The 24,502-nt window shown below is 39.1% G+C and overlaps 2 protein-coding genes across 2 annotated transcripts in view; one reads left to right on the top strand and one right to left on the bottom strand.

Annotated features, from left to right (window-relative positions):
- Nucleotides 1-24,502, bottom strand: part of ctnna2 (catenin (cadherin-associated protein), alpha 2) — a 270,824-nt gene that overhangs the window by 92,821 nt on the left and 153,501 nt on the right. The window lies entirely within an intron of this gene.
- Nucleotides 13,711-17,225, top strand: lrrtm1 (leucine rich repeat transmembrane neuronal 1). Its single transcript, XM_079278864.1, has one exon. It carries the CDS (start codon nucleotides 14,060-14,062, stop codon nucleotides 15,635-15,637), a length of 1,578 nt encoding a protein of 525 aa, XP_079134990.1. The 5' UTR covers nucleotides 13,711-14,059; the 3' UTR covers nucleotides 15,638-17,225.

Below are 24,502 nucleotides of genomic sequence, written 5' to 3'. Positions count from 1 at the left end.
CTCCATTTGTTCAGCGCACACCTACAGACATGCATGTTATGCAAGGCAAGGCAATGGCCTGAGGACTGGAGCTGAAGACCCTATGGGGATTAATAAAGAACAACTCTCACAACCCCTTTAGTCATCATGAAGAGGTGTCTCTGTGCTTCCCTCTGTAAACACAGATGACAGACCAACTTTGTATTGAATTCTAAGTGTGCCAGATATAAAGAGAAAGATAGTTGTGCTCTACATTTATAAATGTCTTAAAATAATACTAATTATACATTATTCACAAGCTCTAAAAGCTTGCCATCTACTGTGTTACAGCACGGCCGTTGTGCAGTCCTGGTACTCTCAGTAGACATGACAAATTGATTTGTCAGACAATCACCTTAGATGCTACTTGGACTGACTGCAGCAGCAGACACATAAAACATAGCTACGTGTTCTTGTTTCCACTAACGATAGCATTTAGTTCCCTTTTGCGCAAAGGTTTTTGAATGATTTCACTTCATAAAGGGTTTAAATGTTTAATGTATTCTGGGAATGGAGTAAAGAGTGAGGTCCTTACTTTATCTTTTTCATTTTAATCAATAATTCGCTCAAGAGAGAGATTGAGAGAGAGAAACACCAGCGATTCATTTGTCCTACAAAAGATTGTCTGTGTAGCCAGAGCTTGATATAGCATATGCCTCTGTGCCACAAAACTTCACTGTCACCCTAAACCAATTTAAAAAACTGTTACACCAGGTGACATATTCCTTTCACACAACAAGTTTACTCAGAAGGAACTCTGCAACAACGACTGCATTCTCGATCTCTTAGCTTGTCGTCGGGCAGACACGGCGCTTGGGGCACACGGCTCTGTGTTTACACTGCTTTGCTAGTTTGACGCGCTGGGAGGAATAACACCTTACTGGTACAAAGTAGTAGCCTACACCTCCGGCTTTGGAACAAACATGCCTGGGGATTTTTATCAAACATGTTTGTGCATATGAAGAGAGAAGGAGGTATTCAGGACTTTCACATACTATTTGTTGAGAGACCTCATTTATGAACATTGTGTACACACTTCCCATTGAAGTTAAGACGTGATCATTTGTTGGAGAACCTTCATGAAAAAAGGGCTATGATGAAATCATACATGGTGGCTGCTTTCTTGACATCGTCATCTGACATATATTTCTGCAAAATGAGAAAACCATTCTCAAGACTGGAAGAGTCTTTGTGAACTGCATTAGATTTAGGAATGAAATGGCTCTTGACTATTTAATATTTGATCTGTAATCCACTGATTAATATGTCATAAATGCTGCTGGTGATTGGGATCTGGAACTGGAAGTCTGCAGACTGCCTTTTAAATGAACAGGTCTGACCATTTAAAATGTCTGACATTTTTTAATTCTTTAAATGCAGAAAGAAACAAAAGTCATCATAGGCCTGTTTTATCATATGTCAAAGATAATTAGGCAACCTGTATTTTATTACGTAATAGTTTAATGGAATGATGGAGGTTGTAAGGTTCACTACAAAGTCAAAAGACATATTTAGCAGACCTGGGTCACCTCCTGAAGTGTATGTAATGAATTTCAGCACCATCATGTTTTCCAACATCATGCAACGAGTTATTACTACCAAGGTGAGACATGAGTAAAAGAGAAAGGGAGCTCCAGTGTACGCCACCACCTGTGGCTCTGCCACTAGATGAGCAGCAGGGAGGTACTTGGCATCAGCCTTTATGCCAGACATTTTCTCTTAGCATCATTTTTCAAACATCACTCCTCTTATTATAAACAGTATTAACTGCTGCTGGCAAATGCATGGACATTTTCTGCACGGCGATTCCTGAATATGAATGTCTGTCACAAAAAGAGCAATGGCGAGTATATTTACATACAAATCAGCAGTTGATCAGAGGGTCATTTTACGTGCTATGTGTGGCTGATTGGCAGAGTGATGCAGACTTGTTTGCAAAATGACTGGCTGAATCAATCTTTGCTTGAAGGAAAGCGAAAACACAGTGTCTATAGGACATAATTACTGCATGTGTATTGCTAACAAATAAAGTTGTATTTGCTTGTAACACGATTAATCTCATTACAATTCAAGGTTCAAGATGTCGGACATAATGCGTCAAATGTGAAACAGCCCTTTCGGGTAATACAAGGTGCATCTGTCCTTTGTACTGCTCTCTAATAGTGTTTTATTCCAAACTCTAAGCTAGGGTTCTTACCTCACCTTGCACTAGGGGCACAAGGGATGAATGCTAAAGTATTTTCAGTACAAATTTACAAGTGTTTCAGCCTTTTGTATCAGAGACTCTGTTCGCTGTGTTTTGCTCTGCTTCATCCCAACATGAGAGAGACTAGTGGACACATGAAGGATGTAGAGGCTTGTTTGGCTCTGGATGAGGCAACGTGCCAGGGTAGTCAGGGCCATCAAAAGTGGGGGCATGCTGCTCCAGAGAGCTGGGTTTTGAAAATGGGCTTGGTGGCTCTCAGTGGGATTTCTGCGCCATCTGACAGCAGAACAAAGTTCTATTGGCAGACAGAGAAGAGTCACAGGCACTGTTTGATGTCGTCTTTAAAGCCAAACACATTAGAGCCCGAACGAAAGAAACATTAAGAAAAAAGGTTAAACCATGTAATTCAATTATATTCTGTATATGGAAAACCCCCACACATCAAAGCCCGCAGATCTGGGTGAAAAACCGGTTGTCGCACGAGTCATGGTGGCGGGTGAAGAATTATAATCTTGTTTATGTATAAAAGCATGTCTAACACAAAGTGTAACTGCTGTTTGTAGTGACATAGCAACGTCTCTCTTTCTCTCTCTCTCACACACACAGGCCGACGACAAACAGGCACCTCACTTTGGACATAGCAGGAAGAGATTTAGACCCATCCACTGTTGAGTCTCTTCCAGTAAACTATCCAACACACAAACTCTTGATAATTACCAGAGGTGTATCCAGAAGTTTAATTGGGATTTGCTCTGTTGGGGGGGGGGGGGGGGGGGGGGGCTCTGGTTACGGTAGGGGTTCCTTGTAAACCGTGAACCCGTTATATTAGTATTGAGTAAAAAGAATATACTTCACAACTGCTATCACCTTTATTGACTAGAGTTGGAAAAAAACTATACAAAAAGTTATTAAGTGTATTTATATCAACAGGAATGGAATGTAATTTACTAAATTTACTCAGATACTCTGCTTACGTAGACTACAATTTTGAAGTAGCCTAATTGTAGTATTTCCACGTAATGCTACTCAATTACATTTACTTAACAACAGTAGTTACTTTGCATATTCAGAATAGTAACTCAAAATACAATCAACTCATCTATTATTATAGATTCAATTACCCAGCAGTGTATAAAGCTATTTAAATGATACGTATTTTACACAGCAGTATTATAAGTACTAAAACGTTATTTAAGTAGAGATCTGAGTACTTCTTCCACCACTGTGTATTAACATTTGAAATATTAAAAGGCTTTATTTTTAAATCACACACAATATTCAGACAGTTCATGCAGTGTAGTGCATTCTGCTGTTGTGTGTTCATCTCTAGTAAACTGACTTATTTACTGTTCGAGTTTGTTTTGGAGCCACCCCATAACGTAAAGTAATGTTAATGAGGATTGTCAAGATGAGATAAAAAGGCAAATACAATGACAATAAGGAGAAATGCATGTATAAATCATAGCCTAATGCAAGTTATCTTCCATCTTCCATCTCTTTTGGAAAGATACAAAGATTGATTTGTTTTTATTTTAATTCTGGACTTGTGCGCTCTTCCATTTCTCCTCTGCGCTTTACCTCAACTTCAACTTGTGAGTCGATCACTGACCCTCATTTGGAGCCCATAAGTATTGGTCCTATACATCAGCAGTCTCTGTGGGCCCATTGACCTCTTGATCCACATCCATCATGCATCTTTTGAAGTAGTTTTACAAATATTTGAACAGCTGTATGTACAGCTATTGACCTGTTCATATACACATAATATACATTACATACACAAAGAAGTAATATATAATAAATTATGTGATGTGTTCTTAAGTCTGCACTGTTTGAAATTTCAACAAATTTCAAACTTTTCTCAACATACTGTAGCCTATTATAATTATTAAAAAACTGTTTTCCAAGAAGTGCTCTCAAAAGCTTTAGGTTGATAAGAAAACGTTTACACGACAAATTATCAAAACTTCGGAAAGCTTGAAAAGTGTTAAGTATGCTTATAATAAGATGATCAATCTTGCAGTGATTGAAAATATCTAGTTTAAGTCTATTTCTAACATTTTACCATTTAAAAGAGAAAAATGAAAGCATAAGATATCAAATACAACTTAAGATTGCAATGCATCTATTAATTCTAAACATGTCATGCTAGCTTAGGGAAAGGGGCTAAATATCGCTCCACAGTTGAACTGTCTTAACTGTGAGGTCTGCGACACCTCAATGTCTAAAGATTGCTTGTAATAACTGTTAGTGGCCACTTTGAGCTCACCTTGTCTCACGTCCCCGGTGACATTATGAAGGGATGATGAGGGACCTGCCGCTGCGCCACTATCTGTGGTTGTTTCTGAGACGGAGGGCCAAGTGTTTCACGACGTTAAGCTTTGCTCTGTAATGTTGATCGATATGGCATATGTCATTGTAGTTATGCTGATGAATTTATGTTATACAGGGCAAATATGCTCAAAGCTAGATTTCTAGCTGACTTTCTAAATTCTAATAAACTGCTGATATTAGCTTAACATTCTTAAACTGTGTTGTGCAGGCACAACTCTCATCTGTGTATCTAAACTTTCCTCTCAAATTAGTTTTTGCTTTATATCAACCAAATGTTATTGACAGTTTTATTTCTAATGCTAATTATTATGATCAGCAATATAATTACATTCATAAGTTACTCAAACTCAGGCCTTTCAAAAGTGCCATCATTTCTTATACATCTTATCTATGCACATGTATATGACACATACATATATGTATTTTGGGCAATTTGTTTACATGTCTTTGTCTTCTTGACAAAGTGCTTTGTACGTCTTACGAACAAGTAGAGTATTTAATTTGCCCCACTCATTTATCGCTATAGATATTTACTGATCCTGTCATTTATTTATCAGTCATTTCTGCAGCACATATCTGTTGTTTACATCTACATGCTTGCTTAACACTTTTCTATCTTTTCCCTTTTCCGCCATCACTTTTTCTTGCTTTTTTGTTCTTCAAGTTAAGCTGTGATATGTTCTGCTCCTATCCAAATGTTGACTCGGTAAATACTTTATCAGGAACACATGCTCGTCAATCCCTCAAATAGCAAACAATGTCTCTGTAGCCTAGGGGAGACAGGGTTCAGAGGCTCAGTCACTCTCAAACCAAACATTACAATGGGGCTGATGGCCAGTGCCACACTTGGAGGTTTCAGCATCTCAGATGTAGCAATCCACCTGGAATGTTTGCATGCGTAGTGCGTAGAGTTTGCAGAGAACAGTGCAACAAATAAAGAGGAGTCAGGAGCAGTTCTGTGGGCAAAACACCAAGTCAATGAAAAGAAGGACAACAGGGAGGCCACAAGTGCACCAAGCAGCTTAGTACATCTGGGGTATGGAAGGGAGCATTACTGAAGGCACAAGCAATGTATCAAACCTTGAACTAAGATGCATAGAATACGAGCAAAAGGCTTCAGTGGACACATGATCACTGAAACAGGGCAATACAGTATTGATTAATACTGAATACCATTGGGTGTAAAGAAGAGTTATCAAGTCATATGTGAGTTTTATGAAATAATAAGAACAAAATCATTTCTGATTGTTTTTGTAAAAACTGTTATGTACTATTTAATTCTACAAATATATAGTGTAAATGCCTGTGTGGTTTAGAAACTGTCAGCCACTTGAAATACAGAAAGCAGAGGACAGCTCAACAGTATGCAGTAGCAATATGGACACTGTGATTGTCAAACTTTAAGCCAAGGCCCAGTCACCATGGTTTTGGGGAATTTTCTGAAGTGGTAATGTCTTTCATCCAACAAACACCAAAGGCTTTGCAATTCAAACTAAAAGAAAACAAATCCAGCATCAAAGAAGGTGAAGAGGCGAAAACAGCTGAAGGGGTCTTGGATATCAAGGATGGCATCACATATAAAGCGGAGGGTAAAAAAAAACGCACACATGTTTAGTTAAAGTTAAACACATTTTGTGGCCAGATTGTGTTCAATAAAGAAAGTTGAAAACTGTTTTATGATGGCTGCCCAATTTACACAGTGCAGCGCATTATTGTTTGTAGTGGGAGAGAAAAATAAAACGAGAAGCAATTTAAGAACATGCTGCTTCCAAAAGCCACCCCCATATTTATTGGCACACTGTTTATTTCATACCAACAATAATACAGACTTTCTTTACTTCACCCATTTTGGCCTTTTCAGACACATTCTTTGTTTTTTTCTTCTCTCTTGATAAATACAGTATGCATGCACATCCTAATGTTCACATTACCATGGAAAAAGTATCAGAGCTTTGCCAGGCTTACCACCCATCTTGCTCTATAAATCCTCCATTCATACATCAAGCCAAACGTTCACCCACCTGTAAAGCCTCAAAAATGAGGATACACTTGACTTTTCTGTTTGAGCAGTCGACTGTGATTACCGAAGCAAACTTTGTATCACATTATACATGCTTCGATGAGTTGTAACCCATAGTGATAGTCATGTTCCCCCTGTCACATGCTTCAGTCAACATTATGATGGTATGTTTTCTGGTTTGGTTTACCGTAGTTGCAGTTACTGGAGTATAACCCTCTTTTAAATTCATAGGAAGATGGAGATCTCTTGTGTCTACCGTGAAGGAAACCTAGGATGAACACTAACCTTTACTGGGTTACTGTCTTCACATTTTTGATTTACTATATGATATATATCTGAAATAAGACTATTATGGTAATAATTCAAAATGCCCATGGCTATCTAAAATGATCTTTGAGTACATTTCCTCCACTACTAAATTCATCCTAAAATGCTGATTACATAATGGGATTATGTCATCTAAAGTACCAAAGAAGATAGAAAATAAGCACTAAAACTGAAATGAATAAGTGCAATGTTAACTCTCTGTCCACTTGTGACCCTTTTAAACTGAGAGAAACCTCCATCTGCTGGAGGGCACACTCAATTGCAGATGCAGAATCATCTCTTGCTGTTTCCTCACCACACCACTAACAGCCACTCTATGGCATAAGTGTCTGCACCGACCCCCACCAGATTCCTTTCTCAGCTGCCCATCAACATTATCTCTGCAGCGGGCCAATTAGTCATCATCTGCCTTCCTTTTTTTGGACTCACACAGTCAGGCGTTCTCTGATCTCAATCAATGATTTTATGGACCTGTAGTCAATAAATGGACCTGTCGTCACAGATGCTGATAATGCTAGTCACTTTTGATCCCTCAAATCAATTCAGGATGCTGACATTACAACACAACCTCTAACCATTGTATCATAAAACCTTTCCAAGACAATCAAAACAAATCTCTTTCAATTCCACATGTTTGATTACGCATGCAACAAAACCAGCACATCCAGACCAACATTGTCACAAACTGAACTGATCCATGACTGTTTGTCTTCTGAAAGTCAGTCAGATGTAGATCAACATGTTGAGTGTGCTGAGCAATGTTTTTTTGTCCCCCTAAAACAATAAAAGGAGTGGTCAGATGTAAAGCCAGTGAGGGACCATGTTCTTGTTTTTAGTTGTGTCAACACACTAAGGGCTTAAAAGCTTCGCTGGATAGCAAAATATAATAATTATCTGCTGAATAACGCACAGATTAAAAGCTTCATGCTTTCCTTATTGTCAATAGACACAATTAGTCATAATGTCACATTTGAAATACTCTTAAATTAAAAAAAGTTATTCAGAGTCATGTGATTAGTCCGAGTGCCCGCGAGCTCGACATTTATTTTGTGTGTGACGCTTTATGTAGTGCAAATATTCCACCACTTATTTCCACTATGGGCACTAGAGAACACGCGCAAACATCATGTAAATCGGATGCGGTTTGTCACATTATGCTGATTTCCTTTTGCCAGTAGGTGGCACTATAACTCTGAATTGGCTTGTAGACATCCTCAGGCCATAACTGGAAACAAGAATGTCAAGTTTTGTCTAGATTTGACCAAGTCCAGTGGAGTTACATCAGCTTGTTGTTTAATAGGGAATCAAGTAAAATGTCCGTCACACCACGGCTACGCTATTGCATGCAACGTAAAGCTTTCGATCACAAAGGTCTTTAGATTATACAGACCCAATTTGAAACGATCCAATTAATAAATACCATTGAGGAGTTTGTTAAGTCTACATGTGATACATGTGCCTACGAAATTTGGCTCAATTGACTGCAAGGGCTGCTTTGTCAACATTTTGGAAGGGGGCACTATGCCAAGAACCACAACCATATCAGATAAGAAAGTTTGGATACCTTTGGAGCATTTTTAGAAGAACGTCTTCATTTTTCATCGAGAAAAATGTGTTGTCGCGGCAAAAAAAAGTTTCATGGGCTGGCATTGTGAGTGGATCTGATGAAGTATAGAGACCATAACTTACTGTTTCCAACAGGCCTGGAGTTTTGGGAAACATCTGACCATGTGGAATCGAGTTACATCGATTTATTTGTTCATGGTGAAGGATTGAAATTCACCAGACTTTCACATTGCTGCCGTTCAACGAATTCTTACAATCTTGACAATGAAGCATCAGCAAGGTCTTAAGGCTGTTCTGACAAAATTTGAGATGATTTGATGAATCTGTGAGGAGTGAGATGTGAAATTATACCACCTAGGATTTCCTGTTGCCACTTGGTGATGCTATGAATATCATTTAAAATAGTCTGATTGTCTTCAGTGTCGGAGTGTTATTGAGCATGAGGAAATTGTAGAAGATTAGACAATGTATGGCCAAGTTACAACAACTTCCTGTTTCATTGCAAATGGTGCTTTTTTTTAAACCGGGTTGAATCTTAAGGAGGTGTTCGTTAAAGTTAAAGTACAGTGCCTTGAAACGGTCAAATAACATAACATTTGAAATGGCCAACTTCCTGATGGGTTTACACAGTATACCTCCAAGACGTACGTCTCACCATGTTACATATATCTACCCAATTTCATACAGCTAGGTGATATTTTTGACTTGTGTGCCAAATTTCAAGAGTTGAACAGTAGCCCAAGCACTTATTTTGTTGCACTCAAATACATAAGAGAATAATAATCATTGGAAGGACAATAGGTCCTCCTTCATCGGTGCTCGGGCTCCAAATATGTGTGTATATATATATATATATATATATATATACATATAATAAGGAAACAAGCGTTCCCTCCATTTCACACACAAAGCCACAGCTTCTTGCTGAAGGTAACAAATATACTGGACTATTTTGTTGACAACTTGGTTTATTATTAGTTTGATATGAAAAATGATGAGTTCCCTTCAAACATAAACCCTGAACTGAAAGCTGATGATTTATGCTAACAGGAAAAATAATGAAGGTTACTCAAAGGTAACTCAATAAAAAATAAATCCATATCCTTATCAGCCAACGATCGGAAATATTGCTGAATCTGTTTATATGACTGTGTTCATGTGAGTGGATCAGTAGGCATGTGTGTTTCACCCACACATACACCGACACACACTTTCACTCACACTTGTGCTGACCTTAACGTCAAAGCAGAGAGCCAAAGCTCTGAAAGTCTTAAAACTGATGGTCTGGATACTCTCATCTCCTGTTCGCTGTGTCAAGTCATTAGCTGATGGTGTAGTCATCCATTACAGCTAAGAGGGAATATAGCAAAGGGGAAGCAGTGAGGATTCCAACTGATGTCCAGATCATGTGAAGGACAAGTGTTCTTTCTTTTTCTTTGGTGCTAAATATATCTTTGTCACTTTCATACATTCACTGAAGACTTCATTGTTTATACTTCATTGTTACTTCATTGTTGAACCACCAGACACAGGAACAGCTTCTTTCCACTGGCTGTCACTCTGATGAACAATTAATCAGACATATTGCGTCTTCATTTGCACTATTACCACCTTTCTGCACTAATATCCCAAATCCATTGTCCATTGTCATTGTTCTTTATGTTCTTTATGCTCATATATATTCTTCGATATATATTTATATTGTACATAGAACTTAAATGTAAAATGTTTATGCTTAGTTTCTCTGTTCTACTTTGTTGTCTTTAATGTCCTTGTTTTTATATTTCTCTTGTTGATTGAATATTCTATGTATGTATGTACGGTGAGAGCAATGTGTAACCGGAGTGAAATCCCATGTATGTGCACGCATACATGGCCAATAAAGCTGATTCTGATTTATGGTGGAATTCAAATATTGGATCAGATCTGGAGACAGTACCGTTTCAGGTAAAATTCACTTGTTAAATAAAAACAGTTCATGTCCATCCAAGCGTGTATACATATTAAAGGTTTGACTTGTCCATGAACTTCAAATGATTTATCTTAGAAACAGAACCTCACGGTTGTATTCCTCCACCAACAAGTAATGTAAGGGGTTACCGTCTGTCCAAAAGGCCATCACACAATATTGTTCGCCTATTAAACATGTGTGTGAAATTGTAATAATTAGCATTTCAATTCTTGAGTTAACTCTCGTCAGTTCAGAACCTTTAATGCAAGTGGACATGTGTGCCAATTTCAAAACAATTCCCTCAAGGTGTTCCTGAGCAATGGAGGCATACAAATGGAAATTAATTAACAGTGTATCAACCACTTATACGTTGGAATACATTTGGTTTCCACAAAGTGGCTATAAGTGCAATGGCTGTTAGTTATTTTACTGTCAAGTAAACGTTGAACATTTTTTGTTGTAAGTATTGTGAAGTCCCGAGTGGTGAATGTAGCATAAAGCTGTTGAGTGCCAGAAAGGGTGAGAACAAAGTAAAGGGTTCTTTGGCAAATTCAAATGATTATAATGGGGTCCAAATACCTTTGGAAACATGAAAAGATTTCTGATGTGCTGCATAAGAAAGCATTGGGCAATACTTTAGCATGTGTGAATCCGCTCAGAATTAGTTGCTCATGCAATCCAACAAGATATCTGCACATGTTTTCAGCGATTATAATAGTCAACAACAGAATATATGTATTTATAAATATATATATATATAAATATATATATATATATATATATATTTATATATATATATATATTATATATTTATATATATATTTATATATATATATATATATAAATACACCGGATATTAGCATCTATTTGTTCTTTTTTTTCAATGAAGCTAAGTGCGATAAACAGTTTAAATATTGGTAGTGTAACAGTCAGAAAGGCCTGTGGTGATGTTGCAGTAATGGGTTATACCACTGGGTGGGGATTATTTGTGTCTGATGAAATACCGTCTAATCTTGTACCCAGCATTTTGAGGCTAACTCCTGATTTAGTACTTGATATATTTGACTCTTACATACACATATGACTGAAGAGCGGCGCTTAGACAAGATGTGGTTGTACAGTAAAATAAATTAGAATTGTTGGAAAGCCCTTTCTCAGTTAAACAGTTATTCTACAGTGAATGGTAACGGCATACTACCAGGTCCAACAAAAACACCACTTTACAGTAAACACAAGCAGACAAGCTGTGCGCGATAAACATCTGTTAAAACATGACACAAACCCTGGGCTTTTGCCTTCACTTGGTTTAGCCCCAGTGCAACCTGAGTTTTACAAAACCCCAGTTATGAAGTAGAGGGAATGATGCATCAGGTTATTGTGTTACACCAGTTGTGTAAAGCATCTTTGAGTGTCTTTGTACACATTTTGTTCAGACTGAGTTTGGATAATTGTAAAATCTGTTAAAAAACACAAAAAAAACCCAAATGAACAAGGAGGCCTGATGTCAAAGTTATGACATCTGTCAGTAAAAATGCATCAGTGAGGAAAAGAAGGTCAGATGGTACGAAATTTGACATGAGGAATGTAAGGTGCTGTCACAGCTCATTGTTCTTGCAAATTAATGGGAAAACGATGACAAGGATAGGGGTGATTCCATAAAAAAGCAAAGCAAGGCGAGAGCGGACCTTGAGAGAAGAATATTTATGTTATCGCTTCATGCTAATATTATGTGGCAAGCAATTACATCTGTATTCAGAATGGATATTAGCCATAATTGACAATGGCATTCAATGCCAGGCTACAGGACAGTTTGATAAAATGAAGAACGTCATCCTCGAGTCATGACTCACTATATTCTAGCCAACAATTTACAGACATAGATTGACTTATTATTACACAAAGTCATATTTTAATTCCAAAGTTATAAAATGATGTACATGTAAATTGTAAATTGTAAATCAAGTACATGTAAATTGTATCAACATTACTGAAATGAATATATTTTGTGTGGATATGGTATTCGGATCATGCGGGAGAATATGGTGATTCCTGATTATATTATTTCTTCTTTTTTTACTTTTCTATATGTGCAATCATCTGATTTTTAATATATATGCAAATTATTCTCTATGTTATTGGTGGAACGAACACATGACAGCCTTTTGTTCATTGGGTGAATGTTTTTTGCAACTCTGAAATCAGAAAACTGCATTCTCATAGCAACGTCGAAGGAGGCAGACGTTATATGGCCCAATTCATTACAGTCAGTGAAGGAGGGAGGGAGAGAGAAGGAGGGGGAGAGAGAGAGAGAGAGAGAGAGATATGTAAATGTCTCAGGCACAGAGAAAAACATTGCAAGAGAAAAGCGAGAAGGGAAGAGGGGAGAGAGAGGAAGAGGAGGGGAACAGCATGAGAAAGCTAGTGAGCGATCAAGGGAAAGAGAGCAAGAGGGTGAGGGAAAGAGAGCGAGCACTCTGAATTGTGAGTGGCTTACGACACTCAGTGAACAGAAGGTGCTTCTGCATGCGCTGTCAGTGTACTGCTCTGCTGCAAGGGATTGTGTACTCCTTTGCTTACCACATTTACCGTCCCTGCCTGCCTGCTAGCACCAGCCTTCAGCAGCCTTCAGCAGCCTCTTCCAGCCAGCTGAGAAAGCACCGGGAGAGCAAGGGAGTGAACGATAACTGCAAGCCACGGGGGATGCAAGTGGCTTCGAAACCAAGATGAGCCACTGAGATGACAAGGAATACTGTTACAAAAGACAACAGTGAACATGGTTCACCTCTTTAAATCCTCTTTTTTTTTTTTTTCCTGCATCCGTCACTGAAAGCATGATCACCCGCTTGAATGGATTTAAACCTTACAAGGCAGTGATTGCTTCTAGAGATGGACGTTAATATGTGTTGACAGATCTGCTGAAACTTAAGCAGGAAGGGGAGGAGAAAAGAGCGAGACAGATATTTAAAAAGATTTTTCCTTGGTCTTTTTTTTTTCTTTCTGTGGACTCTTCTTCGCTCTGATCATTGCAGCAGAGGACTGCGGAGCAGCAAAAGAGACAGAGCTCATGTATGCAGACAGGGGAACTTGCACTTCCTACCATCTAGCTGAAAGCTACTTGGATTCCTTTTCTTTCTGGCTCTTTCACTTGAAGAGAACTAAGACATTGTAAGCCTGCCAAGGATCTGGTGTCCACTGAAAAGAGAGAAGGGAGGGGGGTGGGGGGGGGGTGGAAAGAATTTGTACCACAGTGGGGTCTTTTTTAGATTCGCACATAATTAGTGTCGGGGCACAAAGCGAGACGCTGAATGGAGATTGTCAGCTTTTGGATAGGGGTGAGTAGGAATCTTTTCAAATAAGATCGATCAATGAGGACAATTTTATTTTTTCCATCCCCTCGACTCTCCACCCACTGCTTGATATCTGACATAAGCAAGGAGACTTGCCCTCTATGCTTTTGCATTTTCCGACAAAGATTCTCTCGGTTGACAAAGTAAAAGAAGTATAATATCTCTGTCTATAGCTAGAATACAAAATTGTAACCAAACAGATTAGATTGATTAAATATAATGTGATCGCTGCAAAAACAATATCCAGAGTGGTTCAATGGACATTTTCTCAGAGACATCTCTGGATATTTATGCTGATGGATTTCCTTCTAATTGGACTGTACTTAAAGTGGCCACTGAAGAAGCCCCCTGGGTTGCTACTGTGTTTACTGGGGATTTTTCTAAGAACGGTTCCCTTGGTAGACGGGGTTTGTCCAAGGCTGTGCCGCTGCGACAGCAAGCTGCTGTACTGCGAGGGGCTCAACCTCACAGACATTCCCCGCAATCTGAGCAGCGCCATGGGCCTGTCCATGAGAGAGAACAACTTGACCGAGCTGCGTGAAGGCCAACTGGTTGGTCTGTCACAGCTCACCTGGCTCTATCTAGATCACAACAACATTGACATTGTGGAGGAGGGTGCATTTGACAGGCTGAGACGGGTGAAGGAGTTAGACCTCAGCAGCAACCGGATTGACAGTCTGCCAAATGGCACCTTTAGGCCCCTCCCAAACCTGCGTATCCTGGACCTCTCATACAACAGGCTGCAAGCACTAGAGCCCGACCTGTTCCACGGCCTTAGAAAGCTCACCAATTTGCATTTGCGCTACAATGTTTTAAAATTTGTGCCAGTGCGGATTTTTCAAGACTGCCGGAGCATGCAGTTTCTGGACTTGGGATACAACCAACTGCAGAGCCTAGCGAGAAACTCCTTCGCTGGCCTCTTCAAGTTGACTGAGTTGCATCTTGAGCACAACGAACTGGTTAAAGTCAACCTGGCCCACTTCCCTCGCCTCATCTCCTTACGTACACTGTACATGCACAACAATCGTGCTACTGTTGTTGTCAATACACTGGACTGGACATGGCATTTTTTAGAGAAGATTGACCTCTCAGCCAATGAAATAGAGTACATGGAACCACATGTTTTTGAGAGCGCACCCAACCTCAAGGTGCTGATGCTAGATTCCAATCGATTGACCTCTGTGGACCAGCGCATCCTGGATTCTTGGTCATCTCTGGACAGCATTACCCTGGCAGGGAATGACTGGGAGTGCAGTCGTAACGTGTGTGCTTTGGCCTCTTGGCTTAGTGCCTTCCGAGGCCAGCGTGACAATTCCCTGCTGTGTTCAAGCCCCGACACCGCACAGGGAGAGGACGTGTTGGATGCTGTATATGCGTTTCAGCTCTGTGAGGATCCTCCAATGGAGGTAACTACAGCAGGCCTGTACGCCTCTACAAGGGATCTGGCCCAGGGTGGTTCTGTTTTCCTTGGCCCATTTACCCCTAACCCTTATGAGGGTGAGGGTAGCGAAGTGGTCACCAGTTCTTTCACCGTCACAGTGGGCCATGATGACCTGGAGAGCACCATGCAGATCCACAAGATGGTGACTGGCACCATGGCAGTCATCTTTTCCATCCTCATCATTGTGCTCATGCTGTATGTGGCATGGAAGTGCTTTCCAGCAGGAATAAGACAACTGGGGCAGTGCTTCAGCAGCCAGCGCCGTAAGCAGAAGCAAAAGCAAAGCATGCAGCAGATGGCTGCCATTTCTACACCGGAGTACTATGTTGACTATAAACCGAACCACATTGAGGGAGCTCTGGTAATCATCAATGAATATGGCTCTTGCACTTGCCAACAGCAACCATCTCGGGAATGTGAGGTGTGACCATGCGTTGTGAATACGTCTTTACCTGTGATTATCTGGAAATACAGTAAATCCCTTTTTGGATACATTTGGGAGGGGGATACTGTGGGACAGGAGGAATGAATGGATCTTTACTGACTCTTTTTACACAGCATCTCACTGTGATGTGGAGGAGTGTGCTTTATGCGGCTGACTATTTGGCAGTGGATTTACTGCTGGCTACTGCATATTTGAGGCCACCGGGCATAATGGCCATGACTCTTGGACCTGTTGATGTTCTACAGTAAACCAGAGAGGAATACATTGTGGGCACTGAGGCTTTTCTCTCATGGGTGGATATTTGAGCTTTAATGTGTCTTTCTACTTCAGGACATTTAATTATTGTTTGAAAAGAAACTGGGGACACACAAAAGATGAAAAAATTTAAAAAACGACCATTTGTATTATGGTAAACACAATATTTGACAAGCATTTAAAATATATAAAAAAATGTTTAAGTTGGGTTAAAAATGTAAAATAAAAGTCTGTGTAAAATATGTTAAAAAAAGAACTGCAAGTGTTGATAAAAAGTTATAAAAGATAATCTATTTCTTTTGTAAACTACAAAAAAATGTTGAAATAAATGAATTGCTATTCACAGTAAAGTCATTTGTATGTGAGAAGCCTGTCAGAAAGGATGGATGACAATAGACGCAGTCTTTACGCTAATGGACAGGAGAGATATGTCTCTGCAGTGTATCCAACCAAAAAAAATGAAATACCGAAAAAAGGGGGGCAGAGGGATATCTGCATCTCATCTCCAATGTAAAATCCATGGTCTTTTAGATCTCTTCTCTGTTTTAACTCTCACATTTGTTGTTTTATCATTCGATGTGTTGGCCCGCTATCAGTGTAGTTGATTTCCCCCTTCACATTGCCTATCTGAGAATAGATTCAACTGTTCTATCACATTTCAATTGGCAAGCCTATTTCCATATTATTACATCACTATCTGTGCACCATCCAAGTAAAGAAATCAGAGTGTCAAAGATCTAAAGCTATGCTTCTCTTATTGCCTCTCACTCTTTGGATTTCACAGAGGAGCGATGCCTCCTTTCACTGAATCAAGCACACTGAAGGCAACAATCATCAAAACCATGCAAACTGAAATCAAAATACAATTTCCAATTGTATCACAATCATTGAAAGAAATTATCCAGCAGCTTAAAAGAAGATTTGCACATACAATGTTTTTCACTGTGTTTTCATGTGATGTAAAATGTTTGTTGAATACAAGGTCATTCTGAGCTGTATATATATCCTTCTTCCTCTGGTGTTCATTGTGTAAATGTGTGCACTGACAGATGTTGTGTTTCCTGGGTTCTTTGACATGAACAGTATGTTGTGTGAGAAGGGGGGAGGTGAGAGGGAGACGGAGGATCACAACTACTGCGGAAAGAGGGAACAGACTGCTCTCTAGTGTGCATTTTATCATACTGTGGCTGCATTTTACCTATTGTGCACCATTCTCTGCAAACCTCCACAGCTAAGGAAACATCAGTATACTGAATTTGCAGCGGCTTTTCTGAAAAAGATTCAATGCATCAATCTGCATAATTTTTGTGTTATTTTGCGATAAATTAAGATAATGTTTACAACTTGTAAGTCAGCAGGAATAAAAATGTTGAAGAAATCACTGACAATCATTCCACAATTAGTTCCGTTGAAGAGTAAAAAGTTATTTTCAAAGTTATCAGCATCATTGTACGTTTAGTTGGTGTTCTGGTGTTCTTTGCACAACATGCAACAAAGGGTCAGAACAGGTAAGAATTGGTTGGGTTAGAGATCGTTTGGTGAGTTCTAAAATGGTGGAACGTGTGGATGATACAGCGTGGTAGAAGAAGTGCAAATGTCCCTGAGGCAACAAGGTGTCTGACATTTTTTTTTTACTTTTCTTTTGCTGGGGTTGAGGATTCATTATATTTATATAAAAATAATAAATGAAATATTGTCTGTCTAAAAAGGCAGTAATTGTTAAAACGGGCCAGCATGTTTAGAGTATTTTGTGGAAATATCGCTGGCATTGGACAGAATTGCAAGCTCTAAAAAGTAATTGATTTAATTATTGTAATCACAGATTGTCAAATCCTGAAGGGACCTACAAAGCGAGGCACAGGATATACAAATTACTTTCCTTTCCTTCCACAGCTCGTAGGATTTCTCTCAGGTAAAATCCCATCTCAGACTAATCATCCTTATTAATATGAATGATATGCTGGGAATTCAGTGTTTTGCACTTGAGTGCACTAAATTAAAACAATTTTCTTAGTCCATTGGGGGACATAAAACGTACTCTTAAAAAAAATACCACAACATTTCTTTAAAAACATCCAACATGGAATTCATCAATCAGTTTTCAAAACTTTAACGTCTATATATTTGTATGTATTTCTGCTCACAATTATGTTCAAGTAGTTTGTCTTCACACACATCCATGCCAAATTGCGCTGAATGATGCGTTTGTCAGAAACTGCCCTCAGTGGTCCGTGACAGTAAAGGGACCCTTTTTCAGCAATTACCATCCAAGCAATGTCTGAGGCATTGGCCTATGTAGGATTCTAAATAAAGGTGCAGTGTGAGCCATATACCCACAATTTACTTTCATGTTTTTTTGGCTGTTAACAAGTTGATTATCTCTGGGAAACAACGAAATGAATAGTCTGCACGCAATGCATGCAGTGCTAAAATAACAAAACACTGTGTGTGTTTTTTTAAGAGGAGTTATTTTAGGGCGGGATGATAGCTTAAAGTTGCCAGGTGGGATTTATGTTCCATTTAGTATTCATGATACCAAGGGCATCCTACTTTAAGACTCAACATAGCTGTTAATCATAACCTGTCATATCATGTGAATGCAATTGACTGTAGTGAGTATGGTAGGTATTTTATTATATTTACGTCCTGTCTGCAATTTTCACCCCCATAGAGTCCGTTACAGGCCCTTTAACAAAACTGCTGGGTACCATATGAGTACCATTGGAGATTGAGAAGCTTCATTTGTATGAATATTGGATGATGCCTGGCAGAGAGGCCAGCACTGGCACCGCCATTGATTTCATTTCAATCCTTTCTTGAACAAGCAACCAGGGTAAAAGGTGATGGAGAATAGCTCCGAATATTTTAAAAGCTTTGAGTCCTAAGGGTTGACGTTAGACTACTTCAGACTTATCTCTATCTCTATTCACCTTTACCGTCCTTCTTTCTCCCTCTCTCTTGTCTGTGCCCATAAAACACAGTAGCTGTAGAGAAAAACATCCATTCATCTACCTGACAATAGATCAAATCTCTGCTTGACCTGAGCTTGGGGTGATAATTCCCTCTGGGGAGATATGCGCTGGCAGACAGCATCCATTATAAATACCTTGATTGATGATGCTCAGTAAAAATCAATAAAGATGAGTGGTGACCAAAATGATCATAGTGACAACAAATACATATATTAGTCTCGCCTTCACGTTTTCAAAATGTAAACTGATGGATGAGGATGATGTGTTTTATTGATATGTAAATCCAGAATGGATTTAGTGTCTTACACTAATCAGATCTCTGTTCAGTCAGAAGAAGTGTGAGATTCTGCCTCTTTTAAGAGCAGTTGGGCAAGCAAGCGTTACATTTGTTCTGTACTTTTCAGAGCCGCAGCTGTCTGCCAGCCAGAGGATGTACAGGGCTTTTATGTACAATGCACATACCAACAGGTCTGACACTATTGGCCTGAAGCTTATGTGTGCAAAACTGAGCATGTGGTGTATCTGTGCACATGCAGTTACGTTTGTGTGCGTTTGGTTGTAAATAAGCCCAACAGATCTGGAAACCGTGGCGTCTGGGACGACAGTGTTATGAGTGCAATGCCGAGATGAGAAGTCACAAACGAAAGACGTTTATAAAAGTAGAGTTACTGACTCAAAGATTCTATTCGGGGGGGGGGGGGGGGGGGGGCAAAAGGCAGAGCATTCTGTACATGAGGCGACGGTCAGATATAAAGGTCAAACAGCAACACCCTGCAGACTCAAACTGTACAGGTAGGTGCCAGCTGAGATCCAAATAAACACATTGTAACCTCACTATCATCAACATAAAAACAACAGTGGAATACAATAAACAAAAATGGTGTCAGCATTGTTATGCCTGTGTGCCTGCACATACTGTACCTCTGCCTTTGTGCAGTGGTGCATGTGTGCGGCAGTGACAAAACATCACTCTGCAGATCTCTGGGAAATAGCTTGCATCACAACCAGCAGCGAGGGGGGGCCCTCAGAGACGCAAACAAATCCTGAAAAAAATGAATTAACCTGGCTTCCTGTGAGGGGTATCGATCGGGCAACATTCTGCCATCTCATTGGGACGAGGACTGTGCTGCATAATAAACGCTTGCCACCCCCTCATAACTGGATGGAGAGCTAAATCATGGGTGGCAGCATGTACTGCAGTAGGCTGAAAGGAACCGGTGATGACTAATGACAATGAGTGGGTGGCTTTCCACTGCTTCTTTTATAACAGGTGGGTTATCAGGATCGATATTCTAATCATCATCAACATTGTCTTTGAATCCAAAACCTCTGACACACCATTTTCTCTCTTGCTGTACATTGCCTTCTTCCTCCTTCCAAATACTGCTGCTGTTGTCATTATGAATGTGAAACAATTTAAAATATGAATGCACTGAATTCAATGACAGCCATGAACAGAATCCTGTTGTTAGCCTCAAGAGAGAGAGATCTCCTTTTGAACAAAATATTGTGCTGTTAGAATAACTTGTGGTTTACTTCCAGACCTTGTGAAAATTGAACAAATAATAGCTTTAATACAGACAAATCAATTAATGACTCAAGCTAACTCTGCAGACAACCTATAGACCTCTCCACCCACTGCTTCATTTACATGCACCATACTCAAGCAACACTGCATTAATAATAATCACTGAGGAGTCATTATTTATATCTACATATGGCACTGTAGGTAGAGCAGTGGTGGCTGATGAGGACGGTGAAACTGGTTGGAGAATTGGAGCAAGGTTGGCAGCTGAATATTCATTACAGTCAGTCAGTATGGGGAGAGAGGAACAGAAAACTGGTGGCCATTATTATAACAATAACAATAATAATTATTATTATTATTAATACTCATTATTATTTTATTAGAGTGTATTTTGTAGATAACGTTCTTGCCATTGCTCGGTCGGATTAGGCCATGATGTTTTGTCTTGCATTTCACATCAGGGATAGTCAGTGAGATAATACATGCAACAGCTGGGCCTGCAGCTGAGGCGCCATGTTAGCCGTATAATAGCAGATGTGGGTCAGCGCCTAATGTTCAGAGTATTATGGTGGCTGAACTACAAAGCTTTATCCACGACTGCATTTAGGATTTTCTATTAATGTATTACTGTTATTCATACCTTTACAGATAGACCCTGATGCAATTGATGGGATGTAAAACGAAAGATCATTTTGGCTACAATCTTTATATACATTTACACATTTTTCTACACCTCAGATTTTGTAGGTCCTGCATATTTTGATATATGTCTTCCAATCCAGTTCTGTTCCTCATGTGTCAATCGTCCTAGAAATGAGGCGCCTAAAGACACAAACTATGCTCCAGCACCCACACAAGGAAATAGTGATCAATAAAATGCATGGCTGCCATTCCTGCATTTGAATGTGGACCGGCATATGGAAGTATTCTGTACAAAAACCATAAATAATTTAAACAATGAAGCCGTACTTATTTATATATGCTTGAGGAAATATGTTCTGCAGCGCTGACCAGCACAAGAGTGGTGATGGAAAAGTTTGGTGAAAGCATGGGAAAGAAACTGTAAATGAGTGTGTTCAGAGAGAGAAAGCACACACATTCAAATAAATAGAGTATCAAACTACATCCATCTGGAAGTTAAATATGATTGTAAGATTAAATTTACAAGGCTGGTCAAACACGTTACAATGTTAAAGAAAAAGTACTTAATTAGATTCAATGCACGGTGTGCTCCATCTTGTTCTAATATAGATGAATATTCAGTGCATCTGTATTAGATCTATAACAATACAAAGATTAGCAACATAGCAATTAAGCAGCACTTAATGGACATTTAGATTCACTGTGCAAGATGCGGTCACCAAAAGCTTTTTAAAATAACTTTAACAAAAAGGAAAATGAACACAATATGCATACTCGAGACGGATTTCAAAACAAAGTTGGTGAGCGTCTACTCCTTTACCCAGCACACAGACATCCGCTCAACTTATTCACCGCGTATGATAAATGAGTCATCAGGACAACTGCATCATGTTTCATTATTCATAGTCAGATCCCCTCAAATAAAACTGAATCCAAGACAACACTTTGATTAAGCGTTTCAAAGGCACGGCACAGACTAGACTGAAGAAGCTCCTGTTTGAATAAAAAGTCGACACAGGTTAAGCGAAGTGAAAAAAAGACAGCATTTATCATTTCCCATTTATCTGATCAGTGTCAGGATGAATAAATGCTAATCTACCCGCTCTCCTTGCTCCCTCTCTCTTCCCTATCTGCGAGGGCAGATTGGCATATCTCCAGTAGCCAGTGAGATTGGCTGCATAAATGAAATTGCCCCATTCGCTAACTGTCAGCTGAGCAAAGAGAACGTGTTCACTGTTTATAAAACCATTGAGCTAAAGGCATCCCTGGTGCAGCAAGTACTTAAGATACAATTTTGGTAAACATTCGTACTGTGACGGTCAGCGCATACAAGCTTATCCTGCCCAAAGGATTGAAAAGAAATAGAAAAGATGGACTTACCTGTCATATCAAATGCAGGACAGGAGACCAATGGATCCAATAAGAAAACCAAAAGAGAGACAGAGAAAAAAAAAACACTTGTTAAAATACATACTTTTGTGCATTTCATTTCTTTCTGACATAAGAACAGGTTTTTTGAAATATCCTTATGTTCAACTGTAAATAAGTATTAGCTCAATAAGAGACCACAAACAGTTTTCAGACAATTTGAGAGTGATTGCTGTGAGATTACACGGGCTATAGCAGAGTATAATGGGGTGTTTGCAATGCATTGACCAGGGAGCCTGCAGAACCAGAGTTACACCGATGGCGCTTTAATGTCTAACTTGCGACAGCCGTCGTAGTCAAGAGTGAAAAGAGGACGAGCACAAAGACCTTTTGTTGGGAGACTGGAGTGACACTGGCATCCCCCTCTGCCAGCCATGCAGCACAACACTACAAGTCTATACACGTGTATTAACCCCCCCCCCCCACGCTTCTCTGCATGTTATATGGATGTTAGGGCTTGACCAAATCATTGCTGTTAGTGCTTCACACAACATTTAAAAGAAAGTAACTAGCATACAGCTATAGCACAAGTTTGAGGTAATTGTCTTTTCATTGTATGCAACTGTATTTCCATCACAATGACTTACACAATGAAATAAAGTGAAATAAATGAAATAAAGTGTGTAAACTATGATGAGATTTTCTGGGAATATGCTCACAATGTAATTCATGTGTGTGTGTGTGTGTGTATATATTAGGGGTGTAACGGTACGCGTATTCGTATTGAACCATTCGGTACGAGGCTCACGGTTCGGTACGCATGACGAACCGAATACGTTTGAATAAAAAAAAAAAAAACTTTATTTAACCAGGTAGTCCCATTGAGATTAAAAATCTCTTTTGCAAGATGTAAGTAACAATACAAGATGTAAGCAAGATGTAAGTAACAATACTACATGACATTAAGGAGCAGTTTTTGTTTTTTGTGCTTATGTGTTGCTAAGAAGACACCCCAGAATATGGGTCACTCAGGTATAGTTCCATCATTGTTCAAAGTCAAAGAATAACTTCATGATGTTAGTTGTAATGAATAAATATATTTTAAAATCAAGTACATTTCTCTGGCATTTATAGTTTTCTACTGTACCGAAACGTACCGAACCGTGGCTCCACTGTATCGTACCGCACCGTGAATTTTGTGAACCGTTACACCCCTAATATATATATATATATATATATACATTTTGTACAATGTTGGAGGTGATGGTTGTATATATATGTCGATGTTTAAATATCACTGTGAAATAGGTTTAAAAAAAAACAAGAAGAGCTCATTGGGTAGACCTGTATAAATGAAATGCTTAGAGAATCAATCCCTGTTAAATCCAACGTATAAATTCAGATTTGTTTTGGTGTTGTTGCCACTCAGTAGACATTATTTTAAGACTAAATGATGTGGAATATACAGTAAATGTATGGTGAATGTCAACATTGCAATATAAGGCTGCATTTCAGTCAATATGCCATTATGGTTCCTCTTGGCTGCTTTGGATAGAATGGTCCTCCATGTACAAGCAGGTTCTCCTGATTATTTTGAAAAACCCAATACGTTTTATTTGTTATTTGAACCTAATAACCTTTTGAACGAAATACATTTACAATTCACATTTTCACATCACTGAAGCTAATGTTTTGTGACAGCAATATTGCTTTTCGTTAATGCGTTTCCAATTTCAATCGGCCCCAGTTTCTCAGCAAGTATATTAATGACAAAAGATAATAATTCACATTAAATCATTAGAGAGTAAAATAGGTGTGGTTAAAAAAGGACTTTTTCTTCTTCACTGTTCATTTTGCTTTGCAAACTGTAAGGTTGCCTTATAGAGCCAAAATGGCCAACTGAACTGTGAGACTACTTAGAAAATAGGTGCTACAAAATGCATATAAACACACACAGTAGGTCACACGTACAGCACATGAAGCAAAGAATCCTCCTGACACGATGTTCAATAACATTTGAAAAGAAAAATACAAAGGCAAGCTACAAGAAACACAGATTAAATTCAAACAGATTGCAGATTT

This window comes from Melanostigma gelatinosum (genome assembly GCF_949748355.1).
Source record: "Melanostigma gelatinosum genome assembly, chromosome: 11".
Taxonomy (NCBI): Eukaryota; Metazoa; Chordata; class Actinopteri; order Perciformes; family Zoarcidae; genus Melanostigma; species Melanostigma gelatinosum.
Note: the sequence above shows the minus strand (reverse complement) of the source record. Positions and strands in the feature narration are given on the sequence as shown.

Coding starts and splice junctions, on each gene's coding strand:
- lrrtm1 (XM_079278864.1), top strand. CDS start 14,060: ATGCTGATGGATTTCCTTCTAATTGGACTGTACTTAAAGTGGCCACTG.